This window comes from Mirounga angustirostris, unplaced genomic scaffold, assembly GCF_029215605.1.
Source record: "Mirounga angustirostris isolate CCGP_5_RB_7025 unplaced genomic scaffold, mMirAng1.0.hap1 SCAF_6, whole genome shotgun sequence".
NCBI lineage: Eukaryota > Metazoa > Chordata > Mammalia > Carnivora > Phocidae > Mirounga > Mirounga angustirostris.
Window position 1 is genome coordinate 149342561 of NW_026991714.1, and position 15111 is coordinate 149357671.

Below are 15111 nucleotides of genomic sequence, written 5' to 3' on the forward strand. Positions count from 1 at the left end.
AGCCAGATCGGCGGGCCCACAGGCCAGGGATGCGAGCATGTAGCCCTGACAGAGCATGCTGTAAGTGACTTCTGTAGCACCCAGCAGGGAGGCTGAGTCACCCATGTATCCACTCACTCACTCATTCATTCAACAAAATCTATTAAGAATAGTAGCTAACAGGGCACCTGGGTGGCTCAGTTGGTTAAGCGACTGCCTTCGGCTCAGGTCATGATCCTGGAGTCCCTGGATCGAGTCCCACATCGGGCTCCCTGTTCGGCAGGGAGTCTGCTTCTCCCTCTGACCCTCCCCCCTCTCATGTGTTCTCTCTCAAATAAATAAAAATCTTTAAAAAAAAAAAAAGAATAGTAGCTAACATTTTGTTTTAAAGGTGGAGAGAGAGAGCACGCAGCCCAAGAGCAGGAGGGGCAGAGGGAGAGAAATCTGAAACAGTGCTGAGCATGGAGCCCAACGCAGGGCCTGATCTCATGACCCTGAGATCAGACCTGAGCCGAAACCGAGAGCCAGCCACTTAACCCACTGTGCCCCCCAGGAGCCCCAACAGTAGCTAACATTTCTCGCACACGCACTATGCTCCGGCCAGTGAACAAAATGCTTTCCGTACATTATCTGCCAATGAGAGGCTGTAATTAAGGGAGATAATGCATGAGCTCAGTAAGTGCTGTCTGTTTGTATTATTATTACTCTCATCTCACTATTATTAGCCCCAGGTGCTAGGCTCTGCAGAGGACGCATAAGGCTCCCTCCCAGCCCGTGGGGCAGGCACAGATAATTACAGGATCGGGTAATTCGGAGTAAACGCTGTCTCAGAGGGAAGGGCTTCTGTGAGTACTATTGAGGGAGGGACCGACTGCCTGGAAGGTGACAAACCTCCCCTGGCTGACCTCTGACCCGGGCTGGGAGGGCATTAGCCCCGGCCAGAAAGAGCAAGGTGTGGGGATTCAATACTGGCTGAGGAAGGCTTCAGTTTCGGGCAACTCTATCCGTGCTTGAGGGCAAAGCAAGTGTCCAGGGACCTGGAGAGAGAAGGTGTGGTTGGGGCCAGGTGGAGAGTGGTGTGGACCCTGAGAGCATTGGGGTAGCACTGTGCTTATGGGGGGCCAGTGCAGGTGGGCTGGGGTGTGCCCGTGGGGTAGCTAGTGAGCTGGGAGGGATAGTCTGGGTACGGAGGCAGCCCCAGCAGGGTTGTCCTAGGCCCAGGCCACACCGGGCTGAGAAGAGCCAGTAGGCTGCCCCCGCGGGGCCTGGATCTCCATCCAGTTGTGGCCCCGGGACACTGACCACTGACTCCTCAGGCAGTTTGAATTTCACTCTAAAGACACATACAACTGTGTCTAACCCCTTCCAAGAGGACAGGGCTGTCCACTTGGTCTAGCAGACCAGGTGGCCCTTATGTGGTCTGGGCAATGGGGTCCACAGGCTTCATTGTGTGCCTTCAGGCTGCTAGGACCTGGAAGCAGGGAGATCCAAGGAGCACCAGTCCCTGAGGACTAGAAGTCTGAGGACCTGGCTGCAGCCTCTGTCAACCTCCTGGTCTGCAAGGTAAGCATAAGAACAAGGCCTGGCATGTCCACATAGCTTGGCTGCCATAGTGGGTCACATAGTTAGTTAGAAGACTTTAACTATGTGACCTAGTTAGTTCAAATGTTAATTCAAAGTTAATTCGAATCTAATGTTCGAATGATTGGGTTTAGTCTTGAGTCTACTGCTTTCTAGCTGTGAACTCTGAGCACGTTCCCAAGGACCTTTAGGAGCCTCAGTTTCTTCTATAAAATGGGGATAACCATAGCACATAACTCATAGGTTATCATGAGGATTAAATGCTCTTGGCCCATTAGTGGGAACATTCTCAGGAAATTGGCTGTTACTGTGCATGTGTTTAATTTGTGAATGTCAAAACCCTAAAAGACTTCCCAAACTCATCACCCCCCCCCCTTTCCTCTTAACTAGTTCTCTAGATCTAGTTCCTCCTCTCCGCAGTCCATGTGCCCTCTGTCACCAGAGTGAGCTTCCTAAGGCACAGATTTGGATCGTGCTGGCCCCTTGGCTTGCAGGCACAGCCCTTCCCCGCTGACCCCATATCCTGCCCCCACTGTTCACCCAACCCCATCCTCCAGTCCCAGGCACGGAGCACCTTCCCCACCTGCGTTACTTCTCACGTTGTTCCTTTTTGCCCAGAAGGACATGTCACTGTCCTATCTCACTCACCTTCTTCCCAGATGGTCACCTCTGCGTCCGCTTTTTCTGACTCATTCAGGGAGCACACATTTCTCTTTCTTCCGGACACCGCTAAGTCTCTGGCGGCAGGAGTGTGTGTGTGTGTGTGTGCATGTGTCTGTGTGTGTGTGTCCCAGACGGACATCCCTGGAGCCCCCACAGCGAGCCTTCTGTAGGCTGGTACTCACCTAGACTCCCCGGTGGCGGCTAAGGAGGACGGTCTGGGCCAAGGGATCAGGCTGTGGGGCTCAGAAGAGACAGTGCTGCAGCTGCTGTTTCAATGTTGGGTGGCACGATCAAGACCCTGGAGCAGGGCCGGCCTTCAGGTGGCTTTCTGGGTGACTCTGGGTGACCAGCAAGTCGGTGGGAAGCCTCGGCAGCTGCTGTGCAGGGGACTGCCACAAGCCAGGGATGCGACATTTATTCTCATGGTCCTGGAAGCTGCAAATCTGAGGTCAGACTGTCGGCAGGTTGGGTTTTCCCTGCGGCCTCTCTCCATGGCCACTTTCATGGCCTTCCCTTGGTGCACATGTGTCCCCGATGTCCGTCTGTGTGTCCAGGTCTCCTCCGGTAAGGACTCCAGTCAGGGTAGGTTGGGGCCACCATCCCTAATGGCCTCATTTAACTCAATCATCGGTTGATTGATTGATGTAAGTATGGTTAACAGAGTGTTATATTAGTTTCAGGTGTACAGTATGATTCAATATTCAGTAATTCTACACATTTCTCATCTCGTAAGTGTACCCTTGATCCCCTTGATGTATTTCACCCATCCCCCACCCACCTGCCTTCTGGCTATCACCAGTTTGTTCTCTGTATTTAAGAGTCTGTCTTTTGTTTGTCTCTTTTTTGTCTGTTTCTTTTCTTTTTTTTTTAAGATTTTTATTTTTAAGTAATCTCTACACCCAATGTGGGGCTTTAACTTACAACTCCGAGATTAAGAGTTGCATGTTCTACTAACTGTGTTAGCCAGGTGCCCCTGTTTTGCTTTTTAAATTCCGTGTATGAATGAAATCATATGGTATTTGTCTTTCCCTGACTTATTTCCCTTAGCACAATACTCTCTAGATCCACCCATGTTATTGCAAATGGCAAGATTTCATCCTTTTTTATGGCTGAGTAATATTTCATTATATACATACATATATATGTATGTATATATATCACATCTTCTTTTTCCATTCATTGGTCGATGGACACTTGGGCTGCTTCCATGTCTTGGCTATTGTAGATAATCCTGCAATAAACCCAGGGGGTACATCTATCTTTTTGAAGGAGTGTTTTCATTTTCTTTGGATAAATACCGAGTAATGGAATTATTGGATCATATTGTGATTCTATTTTTAATTTTTTGAGGAACCTCCACACTGTCTTCCACAGCAGCTGCACCAGTTTGCATTCCCACCAACAGTGCACGAGGGTCTCTATTTCTCCACATCCTCACCGACACTAGTTATTTCTTGTCTTTTTTTTTTAAAGATTTTATTTATTTATTTGACAGAGAGAGACACAGTGAGAGAGGGAATACAAGCAAGGGGAGTAGGAGAGGGAGAAGCAGGCTTCCTGCTGAGCAGGGAGCCCGATGTGGGGCTCGATCCCAGGACCTGGAATCATGACCTGAGCCGAAGGCAGACGCTTAATGACTGAGCCACCCAGGCGCCCCTATTTCTTGTCTTTTTGATTTTAGCCATTCTGACAGGTGTGAGGTGGTATCTTGTCGTGGTATTGATTTGCATTTCCCTGAGGATGAATGATGTTGAGCATCTTTTCATGTGTTTGCTGTTCATCTGTCTTTTCTGGAAAAAAGTCTATTCTGGTCCTCTGACCATTTGTAATGGAATTATTTGTTGTTGTTTTTTTGTTGTTGAGTTGCATAAGTTCTTTATATATTTTGGATATTAACCCCTTATTGGATAGATAATTTGCAATATCTTCTCCCACTCAGTAGCTTGCCTTTTTGTTTTGTTGATGGTTTCCTTCACTGTGCAAAAGCTTTTTATTTTGGTGTAGTCCCAATAGTTAATTTTGCTTTTGTTTCCCTTGCCTCAGGAGACATATCTAGAAAAATGTTGCTAAAGGCGATGTCAGAGAAATTATTGCTTATGTTTTCTTCTAGGAGTTTCATGGTTTCAGGTCTTAATTTAGGTCTCTAATCCATTTTGAGTTTATTTTTTGTGTATGGTATACGAAAGTGGTCCAGTTTCATTCTTTAGCATGGCTGTTCAGTTTTTCCCAGCGCCATTTGTTGAAGACTCAGTCACCTTTTTAAAGGCCCTCTCTCCAAATACAGTCACCTTCTGAGGTACTGGGGGTTAGGGCTTCAACATATGAATTTTGGGGGATGCAGTTCAGTGCATAACAGTAGGTCCCCAAAGGATAACCAAGATGGTGTTGTCCAAAGGAAGGGGGGGCAGACAAACCCAACAGATGCCCACTGTAACTCCTGACCACCTCTTCACATGGCCAAGACACCCCTGTCCCATGCCCACAGTAGCAGTGAGCATGTGCAGAACCAGAAACAGGAAGGGTCTCATTGGAATAAGTTCAAAAGGAAGAGGCTGAGAGAATCCCAGAATTTCCCAGATAGAATAGGGTACCTTAGAGATATCTACCACCAATCCCACCATGACCATAATAGCTTCCATTTCTGGGCACTTATTCTGACTGTATAGTCTCAGGGTTTTTTTGTTTTTTGTTTGTTTTTCTCAGTATTTTTTGTGTTTTCCTCTACATTTTTGGGTACATGGAACATATTGATAATACTGCTTTAAGGTTTTTGTATCTGTATCTGTTACTACTGATGGATATTTTCCCCCTGGTTATGGGTTATGTTTTCCTGCATCTTTGCATGCCTGGTCACTTTTGGTAGGATGCCAGACATCATGACCTTTTACATTGTTGGGTGCTGGATTTTATTGTATTCTTTTAGATCGCAATGGACTTTGTCCTGGCGCTATTAAGTTACTTGGGCTCAGTTTCATTCTTTCGAGCTTGTTTTTCAGCTTTATTATGGCCTAGAGCAGCCTTTAGTTTAGGGCTAATGGAGCCCCACCACAAAGGTGTGATCCTTTGGAGACCCGTACTTGTCCCAGTCTATCTTATGAGCTCTTTGTACACTGCCTGGAGGGAGTACTAAGTACTGTGTGAGCTCTGGGAATTATTTGGGGCCTCTTACTTTCTGGTCTTATTTTCACAGCTGGCTTCATGAAGTTTTAATCCACACAGGTATAGTATTCAAAGACCAAAGGCAGCCCTTTTGCAGATCTCTGGGATTCTCTCTGTGTGTGGGCAGCCCCATGCTCCTGGATACTCTGACCCTCAAGTCCTAGCAGCCGTGGCTTCTCTGAACTCCACTTTCTGTCTCCAATGAGTGAGACCCCAGGCTTGGGTGAGTCCCCTTTCCCATGCTGCAGCCCCAAAACTGCCTCTAGGAAGCCAGCCGGGCAACTGTGCTGACACACTCCATTCATTTTCCTTCTATCAGGGATCACAGACCGGCACTGCCTAATATCTGGTGCCTGCAAACCATTCGTTCCTCTGGAGCCCCTACCAGCGTTCAGCCCTGCTAAAGTTATCTCATTAAATCTTCACAACACCGTAGAAATCAGACTCTTTTAAAGACCAGCAGCCAGGTTAACTTCCCCAGAGTCAGATAGCTGCCAAGGTCTTGGTCACCATGTCTGGCTGATTCTATGATAACTATCCTGCACCACTGGAGGACCTTGAGGTTCATGGTTGGGGGACCATGAGAGCATCAAGGCTCTAAGGGCAAGGCCTCGGCTGCCTTGCCACCCAGATCCAGGGCTCCTTTGATTTCAGGACACTCCGTCTCCTGCAGGTGTCCTGGACCCCAGCTCCAGAGCTCATTTCTTTGTGTACTCAGTGTGGGAAGGACTGCTTGGTGTGCATTTATATTCGTAGTCACATTTGCCCACCAGGCACATTGCTGTAGCAGGCAGAATCCTCTACTGAACAACATATTTGCTCTGCAGAGCTGGTTGAAGTTTAACACCGAGGGTCTGCCTTCATAATCTTCACGGAGAATGCTGAGCAGCGCACCTGGGGGGCAAGGCAGAGGCTGACCTGTCTGAGTGAGGACAGTCCAGGCTACTGTTTCTCAAGTTGGGTTTTAAATCTCAAGCCCTTCCTTTCCCCCATTTTGACTTTATTTTATAAAAGATTTCAAACATATAAAAAAAGTAGAGGTGAAACACTCATAGACCTATCACCTAGATTGAACAATTTCATCTTTTTTTGCAGTATTTTATCTTATTTTTAAAAAAGATTTTATTTATTTATTTGAGAGAGCGAGCAAGCATGAGCGGGGAGGGGGGGAGGGGGAAAGGCAGAGGCAGAAGCAGACTCCCCGATGAGCAGGGAGCTCTGATCCCAGGATCCTGAGATCATGACCTGAGCCGAAGGCAGACGCTTAATCAACTGAGCCACCCAGACATCCCTTTTTGCAGTGTTTGAAAGTATGTGATGAACACAATGACAGTTCACTTCTAAACACTTCAGCATATATCTCAAAAATACAAGGGCATTTTTCAACATAACCACAATACCATGATCACATCTAGCAAAATAAATAATAATTTAAAAATACTATCTAAGACTGGTTCATAGTTAAAATCGCTCGTCTTTAACATCTTTTAGAGTGCTTTTTTTTTTTTTTAAAGATTTTATTTATTTATTTGAGACAGAATGAGAGAGAGAGAGAGAACATGAGAGGGGGGAGGGTCAGAGGGAGAAGCAGACTCCCTGCCGAGCAGGGAGCCCGATGCGGGACTCGATCCAGTGGACTCCAGGATCATGACCTGAGCCGAAGGCAGTCGCTTAACCGACTGAGCCACCCGGGCGCCCCTAGAGTGCTTTTTAAAAGGCAGTATGCTGGGGCGCCCGGGTGGCTCAGTCGTTAAGCATCTGCCTTTGGCTCGGGCCCTGATCCCAGGGTCCTGGGATCGAGTCCCACATCGGGCTCCCTGCTCCGCGGGGAAGCCTGCTTCTTCCCTCCTTCTCCCCCTGCTTGTGTTCCCTCTCTTGCTATGTCTCTTCTGTCAAATAAATAAATAAAATCTTTAAAAAAAAAAAAAAGGCAGTATGCCGTCAATGGTCATATTTCTTAAGTCTTTCAAAATCTAGAATGCTTCTTTCCTATCTACCCATTTTTTTTTTCTGTAATATTTTCTTATTGACGACACCAGACCAGCATTCTAGAGAAGGTCCCACCTTCTATCTTTGTCTGACTATATTTCATGTCATGTCATTTAACTTGTTTCTTGATCATCTCTGTAAACTGAAGTTTAGCTGTAAAGTCCTGAATATACCTTTTCTCTGCTATGTCACCTTGTGCACTGTGACCACATGCCTGGTCATCTAATACAATGTGGATATCTGCCACTGGCTCAAAAGGGGCAGCAACTAGATGCCTCACTGCAAGTCCACGTCCCTCCCCTTTCAAGTGACAAGCACTCTGTGGTCAAGCCCGTGTTGAATTGTATCAAACCCCACATCCAGGTCCTGTTCCCTCTATCGCCCACCTCAAATTAATATCTCCCCCTAATCACTGTGCTTTCTGGCATCTCCACTGGGCAAGATTTTGCTAAATATACCTCCTGAGTTTGTACTGTAAATATGGAAATTTTTTTCAAAGTAAAGACAATTTTAATTTTCAAAATTGGAAACTGTAATATAGATTATGACATTTCATGGCTCCATCTCAAGATTCTGCCATATGTTGAGGAGGTCACTAGTCTGAACTCCCACTGATGTTCAGGACTGGGACATCTAGGAACTCCAGTGCTCTTGGGCAGATCACACCTACAAGCCCAGCACAGACCTAAGTCCTGCATGAGGCCTGGCAGGTGTCGCTGAGATCCATGGCCCAGGCACGCAGACTCAGGAGTTAAAAATGCCAACTGGCCGCAACATGCAGGGCGCCTGGAACTGGAGATGTAGTCAGTCCCAAGCTCATGTAACCACAGGGTAAGGAGCCAGGGCCATGGACTTGATTTAGAACCACAAGATGAGACCACTGCTGAAATCAGCCAGGGAGTGCTGACAAACCTCAGAGCTGCAAGAGCTGTGGCCACATGTACAACATCTCAGCCAAGCTTGGGCACACTTTGCAAGAATGGGACCAAAGCCTCTGTGTCTCAAACACATGGTCCATGGTCCATCTGGAGTTCTAAAGTTCTGATTTAGAAATTCATTTATATGACAGTCTTACAAAAATATACAATTATGTATTTATTTACATATTCAGTGGGTCACCTTTATCAGAGCACAAGTGGCCACTGTTCTAGAAAATGTGAACCATGAGGTTATCAGACAGAGAACCTGGAGGCAGCATCAGAGGAGGAAGCCAGCCATAGTTACGGTACCTTATGTACGTAGTCACTCCTGTGATCCTCGAGAGCCTCATGAGGTTGGTACTATTACGCCTAGTTTATATGTGGGAAGATCAGAACCCTAAGGCTCAGAACAGAAGAATGACCAGAAATGGAAGGGAAATGGCTAGCTCAGGCCTCCTGAGTCTGCGTGACTCGGAGGCCCCTGGTCTTTCACTTACAACACCCGTCTTCCCCAATGTATAGCCACATAAGCAGAACTGAAATTAAGCATAAAAGAGAAGGTAAGTATCACCAAAATTTGTTTACCAGGTTTTCTTTGCAGAATCAGAATTACTAGCAAGACTCTTCTGCAGACTCATTTGGTGTCCCTTTCTCATTTTCCCCTGTGCTTCGGTCTTTCAGGTCCTTGAGGGATATGTGTTCCTTTCCACCCCAGGGCCTTTGTACATGATGTTTCCTCAGCAGTTCACCTAGCTAGTTTCCGCTTGTCCTTAAATATTGGGTTTATGTTGCTTTCTCAGGGAAGCCCTTCCTGACCTGGAGGAGCCAGGCCACCATGTCACTTGTCTTGGGGCACCCTCCTGCTCCTGTCCAGTCCTTTCACAGTTGCTTCTCTTTCAAGTGGTCAGAGTCACCAGGCCATGGGTTCAGGGTCTGAGCCCCTGAGGTTTCTAATTTCCACAGAAGGCTTTAAGAGCGTGCATGAAGCCACATGTGAATGGAGCCCAGGCCCCTTTCCTCTGTGGGACTGAAGTTCCTTATTAGTAGAATAAGGCTAACTTTCTATGAACCTGTGGTTGATATCCCATGAACTCTCGAGTCACACCTTATCCTCTTGTATGCAGCAGGTTCTCTCACACCCACGCAGACTGAAAGGCTCCCAGGGCATTCCAAAGCGTACTTAATCTGCATTCTGGGTGGGATGCCTAGACTTCCCTGGCTCAGAGTGGCCCCAAGGGCAGGCAAGGGCATTCTTTATGCCCACCTGGCCTTCCCTAGGCCCTACTAGCTCCCTTCCCAGCCCTGCCACCCAGTGCCCTTCCTACCCCATGGAGCCTTTCATCCTTTTTACCAGCCTTCCTCCAGTTCTTGAAGGCTCCCAGCCCTACTGCCATTGTCACTGGGGGCATGAGAGAGGACAGCCACTTAATATTATTCCAAATTAACTCCACTTACTGAACATTCTGGGATCTCTCCTTCCTCCTTCTCTTGGTTTTAAACTCTTACTCCTTTCTGACATTATGGTAAGAATGCATAGATGTGTGTGTTAAGTTTTCCCGTGGAGAATTCTGAAGCGCCAGTGTTTACTGGTGTGGAAACCCCGAGGGTCTGAGAACTCACCTACAGGGCGATGACCAGGTCCCGGAGAGCCCCTGCGCGTCTGTTCCACGCCTGACCCGAGCCTTCCTTTCCCAGCTCGCTCCTCTCCCCACTTCCTCTCTTCCCCTCCTTCACAGACGCTGAGTCCTACTGAACCAGCAGAACTTTCTGCGATCCCGAGGAGGACGAAGTCCCTGGGCCTCGGCGGGGCTTTTCTTGCCTCTCCCTCCCGGCTCTTCGGGGTAACTGCCCTCATTCAACACTCAAGCGAGAGGTCACTTCCCCGGGCAGCACTCCCGGACCAGCACTGCACCACCCCTTCCTTCCCACCCGCCCTGGGCGTCCCCGCCCGAGCACGAAGAGCTAAGCCATCTACTTGTAGTTGCTCCACTCGGCACCGCCTCGCCCCCCAGGCGGCGGCTAGGTGCTCAGTTCAAGTCCGTCCGCTTAGCGCAAGGACCACGTGCCGGGCAGGCTCCTCCCAGGGAACCTCCGGGTTTGCCCCGCTCCGGGTCTCCCTGCACCGCGGCGGAACCCGAGTCCGCCGTCTGAGCCCCGTGCTGTGCAAGCCCCAAGCTTCACGAGTCTCACGGAGCCCCCGTCGCCCCTGCGCCCAGGGCGCCCCCCTCTCGTCGCGGGACAGCCGGGGGTCCGGGGACTCCGCGCGGACGGAGCGGCCGCCGCCCCGCGGCAGGGTCCCCGGGGGGGGGGGGGTCCCGCGGGCCGCGCGCGGGAGACCCAGGCTGCGGCGCGCGGTGCCAGACGCAGGGGCAGGGCTCCCGGGCCCCCGGCCGGCCCGCCTCTCGCCGGCGCTCCCGGCCTTTCCCATCCGGCCCGCGACGCTCCGCCCGCCCCGTCCCACATGACACCGCCTCCGCCGCAAACTTTTTCCTCCCCATCCTGTCGCGGCTCGAAGGGAATGGAAAATGGCGGCCTAGGCGCGGAGTTTCCTGCCCGAGCGGCGGCGGCGGCGGCGGCGGCGGCGGCGGCTCTCGCGGCGGCGCCATGACGCGCTGGGTGCCCACCAAGAGAGAGGAGAAATACGGCGTGGGTGAGCTCCGCGCGCCCACTCCGCGCCCGGCCTGCCCGACCTCCCCGCGGCGCGCGCTCCGGAGGGGCGGCGGGGCCGGGCGGGGCGCGGCGGGCGCGCCGGAGCCTGTTGCCGCCGGCCCGGCCCGAGTGCCCGGCGCCCCTCCGGAGCGCGGGCTCGCGGGGCCGGGGGCTCGCGGGGGCGGGGGCGGGGGCGGGCCGTGTCACCTCCCGGGCGTCCCCCCCCCAGCCGCCGGGCGGGCACCCGTGGCGGAGCCCTCCAGCCTCCCCGGCCGCCCGAGCTCAGACCCCGTTCTGTCCGCGGCCGAAGCCTTCGGGTGGGCTGGCCGGGGCCAGGCCGTCCCGGGGTCATTGCTCGGCCGCGGCTTTCTGCTTTTGGGGGGAGCTGCGTGCAGGGTCTGGAGCTCCCCGGGCGGGCAGTTGCAAGTTGTAGGGATCCAAGCGAGGAGCTGTGCTCTCTCCCGGTGGGAAGTGGCGCGCGCGACCTGGGCGGGCCGGGCGCCCTGCCCGCCACTCGGTGGGCCCGGCCTGGGCCGTGCGGGGCCCCCGGAGCGGAGCGGCGGGCCGAGCGCTGCGGCGCCCCCGCGCTCGGGGAGCGGGTTGCGGGGGGCGGGACTGTTTTGGCTCCGCCGCTCTCTGTCGTTTCCTGCGGGGAGTGGGGGGAGTCGGGTTGCCAGTTTACATTTCGGACCGAGCGAGTGTACGGACGTTCCAGAGAGCGAGGCTTTCCTTGATGGCAGAACAGACGGACCCCAGCCCTCGCTGCGCCCTGCTGTCCTCCTCACCGGGGATTTGCAGCCTGGCTGCCAGAAGTCTGGGGTCCAGCCCGTCCTTTCTCACCCACCGTGTCGGGAGTCGGGGCCCTGGCTGCTCTCCGGGATCCCGGACCCTGGACCTTCATACTTTTCCGTCTAACTTTCCTCCTGCTCCTTTATTATCTCCGTCACCCAGGCTGCACTTTGCCTGACTTGTAAGGCCTTTTGTGACCTTGGCCGCCAGGTTGCGCCTCTCGGGGCTCCTCCTGGGGCTTCTGCACCCGCAGCGGGCAGGCCCCCCTGTCCCTGAGCTTTTGCGGTGCCGTGCCTACCCCCACTGCTGGTCTCCTGCAGAGCTGGCCCTCCGACTTGGGCAAGCCTCTGGGGCGGCCCTGGCCCTCAGGGTTCTTTCTTTTTTGTGATTCCAGTGCTTGTCTCTATTAGGTGTCTGTGGTGTGACAGTGGAGCTGTTTGGACAGTGGCTGTGGGAACAGTCAGTCCTGAGACAGCCCTAGGTCTTCTGGGCCCACACTCGTCTTGTTCCACATGCCCGCGGGGAGGGGTGTGTGTGTGTGTGCTTCTTGCTGCAGGACCGCTATGGCTGAGCTCTCTTCCCACCCCATTTCTAGAGGTGAGGAAGTGGAGGCCCAGACTTGGGCACGGAGGTCAGCGACAGAGGTGGGCTTTATGACTCTGGGACCTGAGTGTGTAAGCAGCACCCTGGGTGCTTCCACATGGTTTCATCCCAGCCACCCTGATAGGAACGTCGCCATCCATCTGCAGCTGATGGGGGAGGTGTGGGTGCCCATTCTGTTTGGGACTGCTTCAGGTGTGGTGACAGTGGGGGTCCCTGCTGTGGAGAGCCTGCTGTTGGGGGGTGTGTGTTTGTGTGAGGAGTGAGCTGAGGACTGGAACCCAGCAGAGACAGATGGAAGAGTGCCTGGAGCGCTCAGGAGAGGCAGGAGGAAGAGGCAGGAGGCAAGCAGAGGAGCAGGACCTCAGACAGCCCTGGGGAGGAGGCAGGGAGCTGCTCGAGCTCTGGCTGAGAGCTTTTGCCTCCCCCTCCCAGGCAGGTGGGGTGGGACTCCTGTCACTCCCACTTGACAGAGGCAGAGAGAAAATACATGGTTCATAGCACTAGTAAGTGCTCCATCTGGGATTGGAACCCTGGCTCTGGAGTTGACACCATCCCACTGAGCGCCAGGAGGTGGGCAGGGGCTTCTCTTTGGAGCTCTGCATTTTAACATTGACACCTTTTGTTGGCTCACAGCATGACAGTGAGGACACTGTAGGTGTGGCACCTGTTGAGTTGCTTGACTGTCCTGTCTAGAGAAGACCAAAGGGAGCATTCAGTGACAGAGTGAGCGCGGTCTCCTTGGTGGCGAGGGAGGTGACTGTGGGCAAGAACATGGCTGTGTCCCTCCCCATGACATCACACACCTTCCAGAAGCTTAGCTAGCACTCACTGTGGTGACTTCCAACATCACACCTTTGGCTAATGCTGTGGTTTTAAGAAAAGTCTGTGTTGAAAAGTTTCCAAAGGACCGTGTCCTGGATGGTTTTGCTAGGCAATTCCAGGAACAGTGTGAATGGCTGTCAGGTGGAGGGGAGAATGACTGCTCTGCTTGGTTTCACTCCAGTGGAGCCGAGGCCCCAGAACAGGGTAGCAGGGACGGGACAGCACAGCCTGTTCAGCATCAGTAGGAGCTTTAAATGACTGGAGTTCCGTTAGGCAACTCTTGATTCTGGGCAGAAGGGAAGGCGAGGATGCTCACATCTGGGTCAGCCCAAGCTCTCCACTGTTCTAGGAGTTGGCACTGGAGGGTCCCACTGGTTCTCAGGAAGGGAAGACAGAAGTGCTAGGGGATAGGGATTCATTCCCACTAGCTAATGGGCTGTTTCCTCCCAAGGGAAAATTACTGGGCACCCCCCCCCCCCCCGTATCAACCACAGTGTTTTTTTGGGGAGCCTAACAACAGGGCTGTGTTTCCTTGGAGGGCTGTGGCAGGTCGTGGGTGGGTCTTGCTTCCACTCCGACCACTGACTCGGGGGGATGAATGAATCACGAGGGGAAAGAAAATGATAAAACTCCATCTCATTTGGAAACATGAATCACAGCTCATTGTTTGCAAGTACTTGGAATCTGTTAGAAGCATTGTTTGTAAATGAGACACTTCAGTTACTTATTTTGTAAATTGGGGATAGGAGTAAACAGCTGATCTGTTGCTTCCTCAGCAAGGCTGGAAATGCTGTTCTCCTCCCCCACCCCATTTATTCCAGTGGGGGTTGGGGTTGCCCCCAGTAAATTTACTAGCCTGTTAATGTCTCCCCCTAGGCTTGAATTGGGTGGGTCAGTGTTTATGGATTTGGTTAATTAACAGGAATGAATTTTGATCTGTCCCACGGAGGGCTTGGACTGGGTGAACTTTTCCATCGTCCCCCAGCTAGGCAGAGTCTGAGGTCTCAACGATAATAAAATTATTATGGATCCTGTTCTTAAGATGAGGTGAAAAGATGGAGTGTGTTCTAGAGTCACACCTGAGGATGGTGTGCTTACTTCTCTCATTGGTGTGAGAGGCAGAATAATGGCTCCCTTCCCAAAATGTCCATACCCTAATCCCCAGAACCTGTAAATACGTTACGTGACATGGCAGAAAGGGCTTTGCAGATGTGGTTAACGTAATGAGACTTAGAGTTGGAGAGATGATCTTGCATTTTCTTTGTGGGCCCCCAAAGCAGAGAACTTTCTCTGGCTGGTCACAGAAGAGTGGAGTCAGAGGTCGCTGGCCCTGAGATGTAGGAGCCCCCTTGCAGGGACTAGAGAAAGCCCAGGGAGCTCAGGGCAGCCCCCAGCTGGCAACCAGCAAGGAAACGGGGACCTTAGTCCTATAGGCACAACTGGATTCTGCCAGTACCCCAACGAGCCTGGAAACAGATCCCTTCCTGAGCTTCCCACAAGAGCCCAGCAGGCCAGCAGCTGGATTTTGAGACCCAGAGCCACTGAGTGTCTGACCTGGGGAGCTGGAGAATATCCCTGTGGACCCTTTGAAGCTGCTCAGCGTGTGGCCGTTTGTTAAGGCAGCAAGAGAAACCCAACAGAGGTGGTGCTGAGAGCAGTTTGGGAGAGTAAGGTTCTCTTGCTAGCCTTCAGCTTTGTTAATGGAGGAGATTGAACACCAGTGGACCCAAGTGTGGGTGCTTCGTTCTGGCTTTTTCTACGGAGAGCTCAAAGGGGATGCGGGTGTGGGTGCTACAGACACCTTTAACTCCTGGCTCTTACTCCTCATGTGGCCCATAAGCAAATTACTCATCTTCCTGAGCCTCGGTTTCCCCATCTGGACGGTGGAACTAAGCCTGGCTACCACAAAGACCAAGGACGATGCATTGAAATAATGTTGGCAGAAGAGGGGGCATCG

At 52.0% G+C, this 15111-nt stretch overlaps 1 protein-coding gene across 5 annotated transcripts in view; it reads left to right on the forward strand.

Annotated features, from left to right (window-relative positions):
• The first annotated feature begins 10754 nt into the window (after positions 1–10754).
• DOCK1 (dedicator of cytokinesis 1) overlaps positions 10755–15111 on the forward strand; it is a 489580-nt gene continuing 485223 nt past the window's right edge. For 3 of the 5 annotated variants that reach the window (XM_054508462.2, XM_054508463.2, XM_045879067.3), the window contains exon 1: positions 10757–10941. In XM_054508462.2, the coding sequence (XP_054364437.1) occupies positions 10896–10941 (46 nt within the window). In that variant the 5' untranslated portion in view covers positions 10757–10895. Of the gene's footprint in view, positions 10942–15111 lie in introns of all 5 variants that reach the window. The other 2 variants (XM_064595456.1, XM_045879068.3) reach the window with 2 other exon arrangements.